The following is an 18807-nucleotide window of genomic DNA, read 5'->3' on the forward strand; positions in this document are numbered from 1 at the left end:
TCAAAAGACCCAGCAGGTGGGATTATGGGTAATTTTTCCTTTTTCACAAGTTGTCTTCACATCTCAACATTCTGTAAGGAACATGTTCTCAATTGTATGATAAATAATTAAAATAAAAGTTGCCTGGCGCAGTGGCACACACCTCTAATCCCAGCAGCTCAGAAGGCTGAGAAAGAAGAGCACTAGTTCAAAGCCAGCTTCAGCAACTGCAAGGTGCTAAGCAACTCAATGAGACTGTTTCTAAATAAAAATACAAAATAGGGCTGGGGATATGGCTCAGTAGTTGGCTGCCCCTGGGTTCAATTCCTACTACCCAAAAAAATAAATAGATAGATAGATAGATAGATAGATAGATAGATAGATAGATAGATAGATAGATAGGAAGACTGGAGTGTGGCTTAGTGGTAGAGTATGTGCTTAGCATGTGCAAAACCTGGATTGGATTCCTAACACCGTAAAAAGAATGAAAGAGAGTAGAAATTCACCACAAAGCAGATTATTGATTGAAATGTATTCCTTTTTATTAAATTATAAAACTGCTGCCAATACACAAACTTGTGGAAATAAAATAATCTTTTCTCAAGTATCTGCTTTTGTGGAACACATGGTTTGAAACAAAATATTTCCATACCAACTTCTTGGTCTTCAAGCTATTTAGTACTTACAGACATACTACCAAGTACAGCTATTATATGTACAGTCAGAATTTATGAAAAGTATTATAAAGATGAATGCCTTGAAAAGATGACACAGCATAGCAAAAACCAGCTATTAAACTGGTACAAAAATTTAGGGAAAATACAATTTTAGTCCATTATGGCTTTGCATAAAGCTTCAAAAGAGGAAAGTTTAAGACACTTCTTCTCATCAAAGGCACTTAGAGAGTTGTAATAAAATACTTCTTTGAAAGTGGTTTGAGTCCAACAGTATTTTTTATTCCTTTTCCCAGGTCTGCCTCACAGTGAAGCAGTCCTTAAAGGCAGCTATAAATGAGAAAAAATAATTATTGCTTCTCAATATACATATTAAAAATACACAAGACAGGATTAATACAGATGTTGGTCCACTGAAGCAAGTAACAGTATCGTACTGTAATGTTCCTCTTAATTCTGAGCAAAAAGCCATAATAAACTCCTCTACCCTGTCCCAAACAGCGAACCTGGGTTTGCACGGGAAGCAGGAGCTCTGTTACCACCACACCTCCACGGTGCGTGTTAACTGGAAAAGATTCAACCTGGTGGCCTCGCAGGCGGGCCCGTTGGAGGTGGCTGCAGACCCAGAAGAGTCTCTGCTTTGACAGACACCTACAATTCCGTGTCCCGGTACCGGGCAGGCTGGCCATAGTAACCGCGCTTGGAGTGCTCCGCCAGCTGTTGGCGATACTCCTCTTCCTCCTCGGCTTCACTGCCATAACTTCCTCTGGCATCCTGATAGTGTCTGGAGGGACCCTTCTGCGGCTCAGGGGGTCTGGAACTGACAAAGTGAGGGTGTTACATACCTCCCAGGGCACGCCCATGCCCTCTAGCTGCAGACAGAGGTGAAGCTTGAGTGCAGCCGGCAAGCATCCAAGGCAGATCACTTACTGACCTCTGAGCAAGCTGCCCATCAACCAGGGCACTTCTGGCTCCACTCCAGGTCCACAGAGTGGTGAGGGCAGAGAAAGGGTTAGGTCAAGGTCAAGGCCGTGGCTCACTTGGACAGTGAATGAGGAGCATCTGCTGGGTGCTCCCTGACCTAAGGCTGCCCCACTGGATAAAGAGAAGGTACCTTCCTTACCCTCCCCAGCTACAGCCTCACCTAGCACACAGAGTCTCTGTCAATGTCAGGCACCAAGTCCCCTCAGTTACCAGAAGCAACCTGGCCACGTTACCATCTAATTGCTAAAGAAGAAATGTCCCTCTAGATTTCTATTGCCATAAAACTAGACTCTAGCTTCCAATCAAAATGGCCACGAAAAATGTGATTTTTTTTCCCCTATCCTTGGAAGTAGGAAATGATCCAGTCTAAAACCTCAACAAGAAGTCACTGTGGTGATCCCTAGTGCCTGTGGGCACTTTAAATAGGAAGCATCTTAGCAACACTGGTCAATTGCTTGTCATAGTCCCTTCAGACCCAGTTTGGCATAAGTGGCCTGATTTTGCTGCGTGATGCAAAGGAATTAAGGAGCTTGGCTAAGAGGCACAAAACAGTTAAGTGACACAAAAGGGCAAAGCCCTAGGAATTTTGCTCCTGTGCTATCCTGGGCACAATTTAACAAAATTGTGCTCCAAAGTGTCAAAAGCTACCAGGCACACAAGAAAAATTGCCATGAATTCTTGACTATAATCTTTACAGTTACAATTGATGGTCAATTACAGGTGCAGGCCTATAAACCCAGAAGGTTGGGAGGCAGAGGGAGGAGGATTGCAAGTTCAAAGCCAGCCTCAGCAACTTAGCAAGGCCTTGGACAACTTAGCAATACCCTGTCTCAAAATAAAACATAAAAAGGGCTGGGGACAGCCAGGCACTGTGGTGCACAACTGTAATCGCAGCAGCTCGGGAGGCTCGAGAGTTCAGCGAGTTCAAAGCCAGACTCGGCAATGGTGAGGCGGCTAAGCAACTCAGTGAGACCCTGTTTCTAAATAAAATACAAAATAGGGCTGGGGATGTAGCTCAGTGGTTGAGTGTCCCTGAGTTCAATCCCTGGTACCAAAAAGGAAAAAAAAAAGGCGGGGGCGGGGGGGGCTAGGAATGCAGCTTAGTGATTAAGTACTCCTGGGTTCAATCCTTGGTACAAAAAAAAAAAAAAAAAATATATATATATATATGCAAGATAAACAGTTGGACAAGGGTTGAAGGGAATCCTCTTGTTCTGAAATCTGAGTAAAGAAAATTCTTCCTTCAAGTTGAAGGGTTAAGAAGCTCCCTCCTTAAGATCTTTGTTTCTGAGTGAGTGACTCTTACCTGGTGTGCTGGGGCAGGCTGGCATCTGGCTTGTACGTTTTAACTGGAACTGCATAGATATCAGGATGCTTCTGAGCAATTTCAATCTGTGGCAATTAGGAAAAAAGAATAAGAATGAAAAAATGAACCACTGAGCAATTCACCTGCTGGTTTCTTGCTGGCCCCAAGGTTGCCTCACGTCCTACTTCTTCACCCACAGAACTCCATTTTCCATAGTTGCGTGTACATGTCAAATAAGAAAGACATTTAAGAGAAATGAAGCCCTGACAACATGCAACAACACGGAGGAAACTCAGGGCATTGAATGAAATAAGCCAATCCCAAATATTTATGATCCACTTATCTGAGGTTCTTAAATCATAAGATTCAGAGACAAAAAGGAGAATGGTGGTTGTCAAGGCTGGGGGAACAGAGAATGGGGGTCACTGTTTGATAGGTACAGTTTTACTTGGGGAGAATGAACATATTTTGGAGATGCCTGGTGGTAATGGTTGTACAATGAATATATTTAATGCCACTGAACTACATGCTTCAAAAGAGTTGAAATGGTAAATTTTATGTTAAGTATATTTTATCACAATAAGGAAAATAATAATATGAAAAATGTTTAAATGCTCTTGTGACAGACTTCAATGATGAAAACTTCATCTGCTGGACAGATTACATATTGTGGACTTTTACTTAAGTCTTTTTCTTTTTTTTTTCCCCCTTTTCAGACAGTGTCTCACTGTTGCCCAGGCTGGTCACAAACTCCTGAGCTCAAGTGATGCCTCAGCCTCCTGAGCGGCTGGGACCACAGGTATGCGACACCATGCCTGGCTCCACTGAAATTCTTCTTTCACATTGCAAGGTCATATATGCAGACAATACAGAAATTCAAATGGCTCAGAAAGTACAATCAATAGGCCTTTTCATTTTAGCACCCAATGTAGAGGTAGGACCGATTCTCTGGCAAATCTGGGAGCAAATGCAGACTCAGTTACCCAATAAACATCACAAACGGTCTAATTAAATAAAGTTACTTCTGGGAGGTCCTGATTCTCTTGTACTCCCCCATTCCAGAACCCAATACAAGGCATGAAGAACAGAAGTATGAAGGTTGAACTGCAGAATCTTATTCACCTAAACTATTAGGCTTCTTGACTGGAAGAAAAAAAAGGATGTGCCAACAGCTGGCAAACCAGAAGCAACACACATAGCACTGAACATCCCTGTCATGTTTGTGGCAGTGGAAAAAGAACTGTGCAACGTTATACTGAAATTAAACCTACTCACAACTTATTGTTGACATTCCCGGATCCTCTAGTGGTTTAAAAACTATTAGCACCCTGCCCCCACCAAATTACCCTTGCATTCTGTGCTTCTTGGAGCTCTTGCATTCTCTGCAATCTTGCCTTGTGATCCATCTTCTCGAATATTTTGACTTTGCCCAGGACTGATCTGGGAGTGTTGTCTTGCTCCTCAGTGCTCTCCCCAACCTCCTCACCCTCAGGGGGAGGGACAGGAGTGGAGGGCTTCAGGATAGATCTTCCAAAGGCAGGTTTTGCTGCAACAGGGGGAGGACAACCTTTGGTAGATACCCCTGGAATTTCATTACCAGCCACAGTAGAGGGGTTTAACTTGTATTCCTGGTTTTTAGAGAAGTCGTAGGATTCTTCCCTGTTCTGGGTTCTGGCCTGCAAAAAGTTAATGACATGTTTTTACCTTGAGCTTTTAGTTTATTTTCAAATCTATATTAGTGATTTAATACACTCCATTTCCTGATCAGTTTCCAAAGGTGGTCAACAAATACCATTCAAATGAGAGATCAAATATGGCAGGGCAAACAGCCACTGGTTGGGCATCCTGAGCCCTACTTCAGGTTGTCAGAAAGTGCTGGGAGGATATCCATTGTTACACACAGAATAAACCTTCAATAATTTTGTACCACAGGATACCAGAATGTTGCAGAAGACCTCTGAACCAGTCAACTTTGGGAGTGGGTTTCTGAGGTCAATTTGCACTGTGTGTGCATGCCATGACTGGAAGGCAAGACCTGTGCCAGCCAGGGGTGAAAGAGATTGGGGTGTGGAGCCAGGAGGGCAGCACACCATGCTGACAGCCACTTCTCCTTCATACTTTGCATCTAGCCCTCCTTGCAAATGTTCACTGATACACTGTATGAGGTCACTAATTGCTCTTCTCAGCTCACACAATCAATTAGCGTTTTCTTCTCATCTATATTTTTGAATTAAAAAGAGAAACTTTTATTGCAGGGTAAGGAAAAGCTTTGATTCCAACCAGGGGTAAAGAATTATATGCTGTATGCTTCTATGCCTCTAGGTTGATTCTGTTCTTGATGACAATTTATTAAACAAATAAATTAAGTTGCTCTCATAGTGAGAGACATTCTAAACAATGGTAATGATTGTTTTCTTTAGTAAATCACCAGGAAGGATTTTCTGATCCATCCAAATCAGATTGTGGGCAGAAAACTTTAATTGGACAGAAAAAAGAAAAACAGAGATTCTGAGACTGGTGATTCTGGGCATGCAGCATTTGTCAAATTTATTCTTCCTACACAAACAAAAACTTCAAGAGTTCTAGAATTGCATACCCTCTTAATGCAGTTTTTCCCTCCTTTTTTTTTTTTTTTTTTTTTTTGCCTTTCCCTAATTTTTGGGTTTACCCAACAGCCCACAGAATACTCTCTCTAAAAGAGAACACAGTGAGTCAAAACCATAATCCAACACCATCTCATAGCTCCTCGCTGGCTATCCAGGGGGTCTGGGAACACCTGCTTCCTCTTGGTCCCCAGCCTGGGCTTCCCAGCCACGTACCTTGGGCGGCTCAGGTTTGAATGCCGGGGGCGGGCTACTGTCCCTAAGTTGATCTCTGCTAGCAGCCCTCCTCGTCTGAGCTCGTGGCTCTGGACTGGGTTTCCTTATGCTCTACAAAACATAAACGTTCATTCACAACAAGAACATCCAAGCAGAGAGCAGAGAGCACGTCTGCTTTGCTGGAGTTCAGAAATAAAAGTGTGAGCCAGAGCTCCTTTACTGAAAAAGCAGATAGATACTGGGGTACCCTCCTATGAGCTTAAGACACATTTATGATGCTGGCTGCATCCAGTGTAGTAGACTCTGCCTTTGAAGTAGAATTACAAAAAAAAAAAAAACCTCCTAACATCTAGTGTGTCATTAATAACTATTAACATTACTAAAGCATTCGTTCATTTATATCTGCAGATATTCAGAAGTTATTCTTTTATTCTTTTTGTAAATTTATTAATTTTTTATTTTGAGACAGGATCTCGCCAAGTTGCTTAGGGCCTCATTAAGTTGCTGAGGCTGGCTTTGAACTTGTGATCCTCCTGCCTCAGCCTCCAAAGCCACTAGGATTGTAGGTGTGTGTCATTGCACCCAGCCAGAAGTTACTATTTACAACTTGTCTAGCAATATATACTAATTTTTTATTGTGGTGGTGGTGTGAGTTTTTCTCCCCCTTCAACTTATTTTTTTTTATATAATTCTATTTCATAAAGAAAAGTGTCATTCATTAGAATGAGTTAAGTTGCTAAAGGGAAGTTTATAGCAATAATTATCCAAATATATTTGGGTAACCTTGTCTACAAAGATCATTATTCTGATATTCTCTAAATTTGCAACTAACAATTGCTCTGGTCCTAAATTAATGCCTACGTAATTTCTAGGACCACGTAAGCTGTCAAATCACTGGATACTGGTTGCATGGTACATATAATTAGATGTATAATTGATCATAATTGCAATTAAAAATTGAAATAGAAAAGAGGAGGAAACTGATGTGGAAATACTCAGGAGCTCTGACAAGATTAGAAGGTTAAAGGCAGAGTGGAGAAGAAAAGCAAGGGCTCCTAAGAGTACAAAGAGAGAGAGACCTAATCAAAGGTTACAAGTAAGTACAGCAATACCGTATTTTTTAAAAAGAATGTTCAACTTATAATTTAAACAGCTGGCACATAAAGCCATTCCATTTATCCATCACAACCGAGGGCAGGGGTGTGACAAGCACTGAACACTCAACCTCTGCTGATGGCACTTTTGGGTCCCACTTTCCCAGGGATTGCAGCCACAATGATGTAGGTGCTAACTCTGAGTGAAAACTCCCTGGCAGTCTGCTCCAACCCTTAGGAATACCTTCCACAAGCCCCTGAGTTAACAGGTGTCCAGAAGAATTCAAGTGAGACAATGCAAGACTCTCCTTTCCTGCCCGTGGCCTTGGAGCCCGGTGCCAGCCTTGCCTCACCTCCTCGTGCTGCACCGGCTCGGAGGAGCGGGTGATGGAAGACACCAGCGGCTCCTCAGCTGGCTCATCCAGCTCATTGTCAGTGTAGGCACCTCCTTCGCCGTCCGTGTCTTCAAAGTCACTGATGAGGCGGCTGTCGCAACTCAGATAATCCGCGCCCATGGCGGTTAAGTAGGACATGCGGTCTTCGGGGTCATCATCCATCCCTTCCATCTAGAGGAATTTGTTTTGGAGGGTCAGTGGGGTCTGACGTGGCTCTTGGGAGTGTGGACTCAAGGAAACTCCCAGAGACATGGCCATGTGTCTGAAACCTTGACACACCCTAGATGGGGAGGGTTCCTTTATTTTCCTGAAATCACTTGGCTCTGACTCAATGTTGTCACCAAGTCAAGTGTGGTTCAGGGACTCCACTTAGGAACCCTCCAGCCTATCCTTGCTACCATCCATCCACAACTGAGCCACACTTCCTCTGGTGGTTGTGCTTTTCTTCCGTAATCCAGCTTCACTCAGCCTTTTCTCCTGGTATCTGTCCCTTAGTAATAAATGTACACTGCCCCGTGCTACACACATCTCCACTCATCTACAAGATTCTCAGATCCCTGTGCGACTTATCCTCCCCAGGGAGCCTTGCAGAGTATAAGCACCTGGAAGATGCTTATAGGTGGATACCTAGACTAACCATCCAGTTCCCAAAGTGCAAGACTTAATCAATTCTGCAACAAAATCATCACTAGAAAGGCTCACAAACTACCTCAATTCAGCTGAAGTACAGGACGCTAGCACCAAAGACTCCCAGAATGAAGGGGATCACAGGTTCTACAATCTTTCTCTGTAGCACAGTCATGCATAAAATCTCTCTATGGAAGAGATACTACTCAATTTTAGAGGCCTAGCACTTTAATATCACCTATTCAGACTCTTAGAACTATGGCCCATTCTCTATCAACCTCTTTTCTAAGCAAATAATTCTAATTCCATTAGCTTTTCTTTGGGTATTAATTTTTAATCATGTTCTCCATGGTCCTCAACCTTGCCTCTCATCTCCACTCTAAGTTTCCCAAGTCCTTAGTAAGCTTTGGAGTTCAGCACAAGATCTTGTAAGCTCTGATTAGTGTACTTGAAATACAATACTAGTTACTACATTAAAAGTAAAAGGGGAGTGAATGTAGGGCCACATACATCACATTCTGCATTAAAAACAAAACAAAACACCATTTGTTACTTTGTTGGAGAGTTTGTAAGATTTCAGACTTGAGGAAAACACATATTGGAATCACTCTGGCCATGGTTTTACTACATTCACTGCCCTCTTGAGGAAGATTCAGAACACGAACTCTCACCTCACAGCAGCACGTCTAGGCCACATACCTTTCCTTCAGAGACCCAAACTGCTTCTCCTTGCTGATGCTGAATGGTGTCCTTCAAGCTGCCAAACCAGCTATCATTGGCTGAACTGAGGTTGATTATAGCTATATAAATGTAAACAAAAAGATTTACATCAATTTTCAGAGTAATGTTTTTTCAAGAAGCTCTCTAACATAATTCATGTCTTTCTGTCGTATTTGAATATAAAACTCTGGTATATTAAAAAAGCCTACGTAAATCCTTTTGGTTGAATATAATTAACCACCTAGTTGTTACAACTTACATTACAGGCAGGTGTTATAAAACTAATAATGGGTTTTTTTCCAGAACATCTATTCTTTAGAAATGCTACCTCTAAAAATTCTATTTTTAAAACAATACATTTTCAGCAGCACAGCAAGTCTAAAACAAAATTATATTTTAAAGATCACTGTGGGACACAGTGGCACACGCCTATAATCACAGTGACGGGCAGACTGAGGCTGGTGGAGTCCAAGATCAAGGCCAGCCTCAGCAACTTAGCAAGACCTGGACTCAAAAATTAAAAAAGAAGAAATTACATAGATATGAATATGATAAATAAGAAAAATAAACACTAATATACTACTGTCTGCCTCTAAGAAAATACATTAATTATTAGGAACACTTTATATCATTTTGAGAGTCATCAACACTTTAGAATGTACAAACAGATAAACCAAGCTTGGCTGGTATATATTCAAAGAATGAATATTTTTCTATTTAGAACAAAATATACCTCACATAATAGCACTTACTCTGGGTCAGCCAAAAACTATTCTAAGTACATAAACTCTATGAGGGAAGTATTGCTGTCAAGAGCGTCTTACTGATGAGAAACCAAGGCACAGTTGTGAAATTAACTCACCTAAGGTTTCACATCAAATAAGAAAGGGGCCTGGACACAGACTCAGAAGTTTGACCTTGGAGTCATGGTCTTAGCCAATATACCACACAGCCCTTGGAAGACACAAATTTAGAGCATACATGAAATGCTAACAAAGTGCAACATATGCAGTTGCTCTTTACCATATGTACTGGAGATAAACCAGACAAGTAAAATGGTCCAAAATAAAAGATTAAATTGTGTCTAAAATTATCAGACTGCAGGCAAATTGGAATTAAAAAAAAAAAAAAGCTGCCATGGCTTTTTATTAGAGGACATAATAATATATATCACTTCTAAAGCCCCAAAGAACCATTAAGCAACTATGTGAGCAACTTTAAATTTCCTTCAGAGTAATATATAGTTTTCTTTCATTTAAGAAGTTTCAACACTGACCTTGGAAAATCCTGAATGAGCTTACAATTTCCTTGGTTATTAATTATTTACAACATTAGAACAAACCGATCCATCAGGCAATCCAATGAAAATTAACCTTGATGCCATGGATTTTTGTGTCCTTATCATGGTACTTCACAAAGATTAGCGTGCTTATCGCAAAAATATGATGCAATGCACTTATATACAGAAGTAAGATTGTGCACCCCAGAGACAAAATAAGTGACTTGCACTCAGTAAAAAGAATGTTAAGCTCTCTGTTGGGGTGATCTGGTTACAAGTACAGTATATATTTATCATAAAGAAAATCTGAAACTTAACTTCTATATTAAAAAAAAAAAAGAAAAGAAAATCTAAAGTTGATGAGACCATTTAAGAAATGCAGAAAATATGTTCATGCCCCTTGATAAAATGAATGAAGTCACAAAACCTCTTACTGAGTTCATATTAACAGTCAAATGTACAGAACAACAAAAAAGAAGAGCTTCCCAGTAGCAAATTTCCTGGGCCACATATAAAGGTAATACCCATCCAAGTTGATAATGTCTAACTTGTTCATTTGACCTGTTATAAGCTTTCAAAGTAAGAAAGTAAAATTCTCAAAGCATCCTCACTCAGCCACTCCCTGGGCTGGAAGCACCGGGACTCCAGAGCATCCATGCCTGCTGTGAGTGTGGTCTGTGCTATCCCAACCCCAGACAAGGAGGCTGAAAGCACGAAGAGCAGCAGCAAAGGGTAACGCAGTGCTGGGTTGGGGAGAAATTGGGAGCAATTGCTAATTGGGCACAAATGTTTCTTTTGAGATTATGAAAACATTCTAAAAGTGATTGTGCTGATGACTGCACAACTCTGAATATATATGAAAAAACCATGAAGTGGATACTGTAAATGGGGACACCGATATGTAAGTTATATCTCAATAAAGCTGTTCCTGTGGCCATGTCAACGCTGAAGTGCTAGGTGGGCAAGCAACAGCAAAGCGCCTGCTAGGAGCACAACTTCTCATCCTTGTCTGCTTCCTGTGGTCAACAGACGGTATACTCCCTGGGGAAACTGACAATCATCTACTGCAGTTTACATTTTCTCGGCTGGTACAAGATTCACTTTTCTCCCAAGCTTTTTTAAAGACAAAATAAAGGTATAGAGATTTGTTTTTTACAATATGATGAAAGATGAATAAGTATAAAATAATATATATACTCATAATAATCAGTCGTATTTGTTCAGCACCTTCCAAAGTCCCAGGACTAAACTATTCAAATTCACATTACTGAAGCCTAGAAAACTAACCAAACAGCTAGCCTATCCCACAGTACTTCACAAGGCCACAACTTAACATGGAGGGTGGGTTTCTAAGTCCATAATTCCACTTCAGTGGTCTTCCAACTATGAACTCAGCACTTTGAAGACCCTAAAAACACATGTAATTCAAGCTTCATTTTTTAAAAAATAATTCTTGTAACATGTACATGTAAATGCATTTTATCTCATATATTATTAGAGGACATAACAATTTATATCACTTCTAAATATATAAATTGAGAAGGGAAGGCAAGTGTAACAACTTACTATGACAAGTCAACTTGGTTTTGGGCAAATCTCAGAACAAAGTGTTTCTTGTTTAACTGGGACTATCTCGAGATTATAAGGAAAGACATTTAATATTGCCATTACTAAATACTCTTATTTAGAAAAGAGGGTTTTCTTGTTACTACGTAGAAAGGGGGAAAATAGGATACTGAACTTAATGAGACTACATGAAACATAAAGCTTGACTTCAAAGTGCTGGGTTCTTCACAGCAACCTTTATCATTCTCATTTATTAATTCATAAAAATACCCTGAATTTTAAAATCATAAAAAATCCATAACTATTAATTCTGCCTAAGATTCTGCTGTTTAGGTTTGAAAACCAGTATTTCTGGTCATGGCACATACCAGTAAGTCCCAAGATGTCAGACTGATTGGGGGTTGGGGTAGGAACACAGGGCTTGGTGAGGACATTGTTCAGCTTTGAGGAGTCAAACTTGGAAATCTGGAAGAAAATTATCAAAGACCACTGGACAGAAAATGGGGCTTGCTGACCAAAGTTGTGCGGCACGCTGCTGCAGCACTTAAGATGATTCTATGTAACAGATTGGCAATTCGTATTGGGATTAGGTCCCTTCAAAGTTCTAGAAGAAACTCGATGCCTGGTGTTTACACTTCAACCTCTGACTCTCAACTTCCTGTCTAGCTTACACAAGAAGTGACCTGGTGTACCCAGGGGGGTTCTTTGGGGGTTTTTGTTGTTGTTGTTGTTTGGTTGGTTAGTTTGGTTTGGTTTGGGTGGGTTTGCTAGGGATTGAAATCAGGGGGACTCAACCACTGGGCAACATCCCTAGCCCTGTTTTGTATTTTATTAGAGATAGGGTCTCGCTGAGTTGCTTAGTACCTTGCTTTTGCTGAGGCTGGCTCTGAACTCACGATCCTCCTGCCTCAGCCTCCCTCCCACTGGGAATACAGGCGTGCTCCACTATACCCAGCCCAGAAGGGGTTCTAACCTATGTTACACACATTTGTACTCTGCCTGTTTGCTAGGCCTGATGCTGGTCTCAGACACATGGAAGTGGATAATGTACACTCTCTGCCTTTAAACATCTTGTCACAGAGCTAAATGAGGGGTTGCTAAATGCTCTACCCACGGAGGGCCCCCAAATCCTCAATCAGAGGTTGATTGTGACCTGTGCTTCAAAGAGAAAACAAGGCTGACCCAAAGCTAAGAAAAGAGAGTGCCTACAGTCCCTGGCCACTTCCTCTGGCCTGCTCTCCTCTCCATCCATCCTTCATCAGCCTGGTTCTTCTATAACCCATTATTACCCTTCCTCATTTCTCACATCCTCACATGAACCCGAATTAGAATGTCTGAGGGAAGCTTCTAGCCATTCAGTGGACTTCAAGGCAGGGTTAAAAATGAAGTGGGAGCGGGTTTTAATCACTCATGAGGACATAGGCTTCAGTTTTCTTATCTGGTAAAAGGAAGAGTTGCATTACTGGCTGTTCTAAACATCAAAAACGTGAAATGCTCCAAAATCTGAAACTTTTAGAAAGCCCAAACCATGTCACAAGTAGAAAACTCCACACCATGAAATTCTGTTTTATGGAAAAAGTCTTTAAAATATTGTTATAAAATTCCCTTCAGACTATATATCTACAGTATACATAAAACATAAATTAATTCTGTGTTTAGACTTGGGTCTCATCCCTAAGATACCTCATTATTTATAAGAAAATACTCCAAAATCCCAAATCCAGAACATTTCTGATCGTAAACATTTTAGATAAGGACTAATCAACCTGTATATGATCCTTTTTTCACATTAGAATAGTATGTCTGTGCTATAAGGTACATGTGGTATTAACACAGCATCACAGATACTAGAGAGTACAGTTTTTGAGACATGATCTCTCTAAGTTGTCCAGGCTGTCCTCAAATACAGGATTGCATGACCAAAAAAAATTATGTAACTCTTCTAAACTCTTAATTGCTAAACAAGTCTCCTGCCTCAGACTCCTGAATAGTTGGGACTACATGCATGTGTCACTGTGCTTGGCTTCTACACTAAGATCTTTGTGCAGACATCACTGGGCCTGTCTTCTAGCCTTAAAAGAGAACATATGAAAGGCCGGACCACTGTTCCCTGCTGCTATGGAAACAGTAATAATAATAACTACTACTAGTGGTTGTAAAATGACAGAAAAGATATGCATGCTCATGCTAACAGCACAACCTCAACAATGCCCAGAAATCTAGTTTTATGATGGATCATTTCCTCCTGTGCATTTCATTGAACTGTCAGTTTTCACCAGAATGAAAGTGATGCATCTTTAACAAGCAGCCAAGTGACAATAAAACAAGAGGCTTATGTGTGTGCGCAAGCGCGCGCACGCACGCGCACACACACACACACACACACACACACACACACACACACTTACAAACCCACTTCCTCCTCGGTATCAGAGAAATGCCAAATATGACAAAGGTTGATGATAACTGGCACTGAACCCTAAAGAGCCATCATTATTGCATGGGTATTACATCTGTGCAGTATCCTCATAATGCTCCCAGAAAATACAGCACTTGCATGACCAAAAATTTTATGTAACTCATTTAAACTCTTAATTATACCATATTCACAGAACTAGTCATTTATATAGACAGACATATATTCAGTTACTAAAATATGCCATATTTTTAGACCATTTTAGTTTCATGAGTAATAGCTGCAATGGGTCTTTATTTCAGGGACTTAAAAAAATCCTGTTATGGAAAATTCTAAACATGCACAAAAGCAAAGGACAGTTTAATGAACTCATATACACAACAAGCAACTTCACGACTAACAATTCCTAGCCAGTCTGGCCTTATCTATATACCATCTTCTCCCCTCCCTGAAGATTACAGAAGCAAATTCTAGACATTCTACTACATCATCCATAAGTATTTTGTTTAGTATATATCTCTAAAAGATAAGCATTCTTTTGTTTTTTTAAAATACAATCACAGGCTAGGGTTGTGGCTCAGAGGTAGAGCACTCACCTAGCATGAGTGAGGCACTGGGTTTGATCCTCAGCACCACATACAAATAAAATACAGATATTGTGTTCACCTATAACTAAAAAATAAACACTAAAAAAATACAAACACACATTATCATCATACATAAAAAAAGAAAAATAACAAATCCTTAAAATCATCCAATATACAAATTCTTCAAGTTTCTTCTGGGGGGACGTTTTTAAATAATTAAGACAAGTTCCTCTCACTTTGTAAGTTATGCATTGATGGTCAGCAGAGAACAATGATACAAAATCTAGAGCTGTGGGTGCTGGGCAGTGAGGTAAGTTCGATAATTAGCCTTGTATTCCCCCATGAAAGTCTGAACCTCTTCAAAATGATCACTGACAACCACATCACAGATCATTTTGATCATCCAAGTAGTCAAAATTATAAAGTTCGTATTATAAATAAACGAATATCATGGCCTAGTATACCTGATATCATTAATTACTTTTGAAGGAGTCACAAGCACAATTTCAAACTCTACATTCAGATTATTTTCTTACTTCTTTCATTTTTTTAATTCTCTTTCTCACTTTTGAACATAGATGAGCTTAAACTTCACTTACCTGTAAAAAGATGTGCACAAGTTTTCTTGAGCTTATTGGCTTGATCAAATAACTTGCGAGAACTTTTGTTGGATGCTGGACTCAACCTCTGCCTCATGGCTTTGACGCCCTGTCTAGAGTCTGGGTTGAAGAATATCACAATTGGGAACCATTGGGTATAATTCAACAAGTCCACAGCTTTAGGAGTCACATCTAGCAGTGCATGCTTATCCTGTTACAGGCGGGAGAAGTTACATATAAGTGGTTATGTCAAGTAACACAGGATCAGAGAGTCTGTTTTAATAAGTAAAAGCTATTTCAGTTAAAAAGTGCAAAATGGAATCAAAAGGCAGAAAATATTTCCTCTCACAGTATGTCCATTTTAATATTATCGATTGTTTATAACTTTTAGTAAAAAAAAATTATAGTCTTCCCACCCCTTATTTGGGTTTCACTTTCTGCAGTTTCAATTACCCCAGGTCAAGAGCAAGTAAAAACAAGGGTGAGTATATTATAATAAGGCAGGCAGAGAGAGAGAGAGAGAGAGAGAGAGAGAGAGACAGACAGACAGACAGAGAGACAGACAGAGAGGGAGGAGAGAGAGAGAGACACTCCACATTCAGGTAACTTTATTAGTATATTGTTATAATTGTTCGAATTTTTGTTACATTATTGTTACCAATCCCTTGCTGTACCCTGTTCTTTCTTCTTTTGGTGTTACTGGAGAATGAACTCAGGGGCACTCTACCACTGAGCTACATCCCTGGTCCTTTTTGAGACAAAGTCTCGCTAAATTGCCTGGGCTGGCCTTGAACTTATGATCCTCGTGCCTCAGGTTCCCAAGTAGCTGGGATTACAGGCATATGCCACCTGACCAGGTCATGTCCTTCCTTCCTTCCTATCTCTCTCTATCTATCTATCTATCTAGCTAATATCAAGGATTGAACCTAGGAGTACTTAACCACAGCCCAGTCCTCTTTCACTTTGAGACACAGTCTCACTAAGTTGCTGAAACTGGCTTTGAACTAGGATCCTCCTGCCTCAGTCTCCTGAGCCACTGGGATTATAGATGCACCATCATACCCAGCCTGTGCCTGATTTATAAATTAAAATTCATTATAGATATGTATGTATAGGAAGAAACAAAGCATATATAAAGTTTGACACTATCCATGGTTTCAGGTGCCCACAAGGAACCCTCGAAGGCATCTCCTTTGGATAAAGGGGGGCTACTCTTCCCAGGTTATTTGGTATAATGCTGAAGAGACAAATCATTATTGCCACAAAACAGTGACTGGTTTCCTCACAGTGAAACAGCTTGCATGTACATTAACTTTTACCATTAATGTTTAATAATTATTAAATTAGATTTTTATCCTAAAAGAGATTGTAGCAAACCATGATCCCATTCTTTCTCATAACATGCCATTCCAGTGAATTTTCTCACCTGCTCAATAATTTGCCTCACAGTATTTAACCGAACTACTCCACTGGATTTCTCAGATCCTGCATCTTTGGGTTCTGTTTCTGCAAAAGCAAAGTGGAACTAATTTTAGAAATAAGTGACAATCAATGTTCCAATCTAGCATCAACAACAATGGGACACCGGACATTAAGTATCTCCTCATGTGATGCAGTGGGAAGGATCCTAATATTTGTTTATCAGACAGATAACCCTGGGGAAATGGTTAGGCCAATCTGATAGGGAATGCTCTATGAGACAATTGGTTTGGACTCTTCAAACTGTCAATGTTCCGAGTAAGGTTAAAAAAAACAAAGAAAGAAACATAAGAAAAACCACAATCAAAAATTAAAATTAAAATCAAATGTAATGCATGATTCTTGGAAGTGGGACATAATTGGAACAACTGAGGAAATATGAAAAATTGACTATATATAACATACAGGTTGAGTTTTGCTTATCAGAAATGTTTGGAACTAGAAGGGCTTGGGTTTTTAAATATTTGCATATACATAATAAAAACATTTAGGAAATGGAATACAGGTATAAAACCAAAATTCATTTGCTTCATCTTTTACACATAAACTGAAGGTAATTTTGTGCAGTATTTTTAGTAATTTGTCACAGGAGGTCAGATGTGAGATCTTCAACTTGTGACACCATGTTCGTGTTCAATAAGCTGCAGATTTTGGAGTATTTGGGATCTTAGACTTTCAGACTAGGGATTCTCAACCTGAATATCATTGTATCAGTGTTCAATCTCTTGGCCACTGATATGGTAATGGTATTTTGACTGCTTAAAAGAATGTGCTTGTTCTTAGGAGATTCATGCATATAATTTAGGAATAAAGTGTTAAGATGTTCTCAATTTCTAAATGGTTCAGAAAGATAAGTACGGGAGTGAGTGTGTGTGTGTATGTGTATTTGCATGGAAGTTATAGAGGAAAGAAAGTGGATATGACAAAATGTTAATAACAACCAGTGGTCAGGTGAAAGATATGAGAATGTTCATTATTCTTTTGATTTTAACGTATGTTAGAAATTTTTCAAAATAAAAATTCTGGAAAACATCACTGACAGACTTACTAGCAGTTTGGAACAAGTCAGGTAACTCGTTGGCCAACTTTTCCATTGCTATGTCTGCTATGGGGCCGAATAATACCACAGGTCTCTTGAAACCAGCTGAAATGAAACAAGACAGGCCATTAAAATAACACATGTGCCTCACTGTTCAGGTAAGAAGCAAAGGGATTACATAGGCTTCTGAAAATGACCTAATTAAATGAGAGAAATTGTGTTCTCCCACCCACAATTGAACCCAGTTCTTTTCTAAAGGACATGCCTTCACTATCCCCACCATTTTTAAAGATAAACATTGCTATGGGTAATATTAAAAGTTGTTTTTTGTTTTTTTTTTTTTTTGGTCGTGCAAACTTGCCTCCACTGAGGAATCTGAACAGTACTATTTTGGAAGTCAGGCTCCATGTTAGTGTATGATTCCAACTGTATACCCTGCCTTTGGTGTCAGTGATGGAGGTAAGTTAGGACTTCACCACTGCAGCCTGGAAGTGAAGGAGAACAAGCACAGAGCCCAGGTGGACCACTTCCTGGCCCCACGGGGCCTCCTCACCTTCTCGCAGCAAGACCCTCTCGTAAGCTGGGAACTTGGTGCTAACAGACACAGCAGCTGTTAAGTCTTCCCGACTCTTCCTTAGGTTCTTCTTCACCCCAGATCTCTGGCCACGCATTCTCCAAAAATCTGCCCTATCCCCAGCATTGTCTCTCTGGGCATTCTGGACACTGGCCATCTGTTCAGCTCTGAGAGAAGAAAGCATGGGAAATGAATCTCTAGAGACAGGACAGGTGGCACATGTGCACGTCATGAACCAGATCCAGTCAGTTTTGCTTAAAAACTTGGATTAGAGAAGATTCAGCTTGACAATGAAGATGTTTCTAAGGGGGAGGACAGGACATGGGGACCTTCATTTCCCTGCAGAGGCCAAAAAAAGGCAGGGTTCTCAATGAAACCCACCAGAAGGAGTTCAGTGATAAAAACACTCAATTTGGCTCACCTGGTATGTAAGTAAATGCATAGTAAATACAACTGGAACTCCTACTAAAATACAGGTATCTTTCCTAGATCCCTAAACCAACTAACAGGCATTCGCTGGGATATATAGCCTCTCCCAAGGGAGGAGACCAGAGACAGTACAACCACTCATTCCCTCCTGCGTATGTTGTGCAAGGCGGTGGACATTCCTTGGGAAATTGTCAGACACAGTCAAGCCCAACAACCAAGCACGTGATGCAAGACGGGCTGG

General features: G+C 40.3%; 1 protein-coding gene across 6 annotated transcripts in view; it reads right to left on the reverse strand.

The window, feature by feature from the left end:
* Positions 1 to 496: 496 nt before the first annotated feature.
* Positions 497 to 18807, reverse strand: part of Tjp2 (tight junction protein 2) — a 122062-nt gene continuing 103751 nt past the window's right edge. For 4 of the 6 annotated variants that reach the window (XM_078047553.1, XM_078047556.1, XM_078047558.1 and 1 more), the window contains 10 exons: positions 18117 to 18304; positions 17573 to 17668; positions 16472 to 16551; positions 15046 to 15256; positions 8578 to 8678; positions 7210 to 7422; positions 5763 to 5873; positions 4290 to 4619; positions 2944 to 3029; positions 497 to 1473 (listed from right to left, as the gene is read on the reverse strand). In XM_078047553.1, the coding sequence (XP_077903679.1) occupies positions 1305 to 1473; positions 2944 to 3029; positions 4290 to 4619; positions 5763 to 5873; positions 7210 to 7422; positions 8578 to 8678; positions 15046 to 15256; positions 16472 to 16551; positions 17573 to 17668; positions 18117 to 18304 (1585 nt within the window). In that variant the 3' untranslated portion in view covers positions 497 to 1304. The remainder of the gene's footprint in view (positions 1474 to 2943; positions 3030 to 4289; positions 4620 to 5762; positions 5874 to 7209; positions 7423 to 8577; positions 8679 to 15045; positions 15257 to 16471; positions 16552 to 17572; positions 17669 to 18116; positions 18305 to 18807) is intronic. The other 2 variants (XM_078047554.1, XM_078047559.1) reach the window with 1 other exon arrangement.

This window comes from Ictidomys tridecemlineatus, chromosome 4, assembly GCF_052094955.1.
Source record: "Ictidomys tridecemlineatus isolate mIctTri1 chromosome 4, mIctTri1.hap1, whole genome shotgun sequence".
Classification (NCBI taxonomy): Eukaryota; Metazoa; Chordata; class Mammalia; order Rodentia; family Sciuridae; genus Ictidomys; species Ictidomys tridecemlineatus.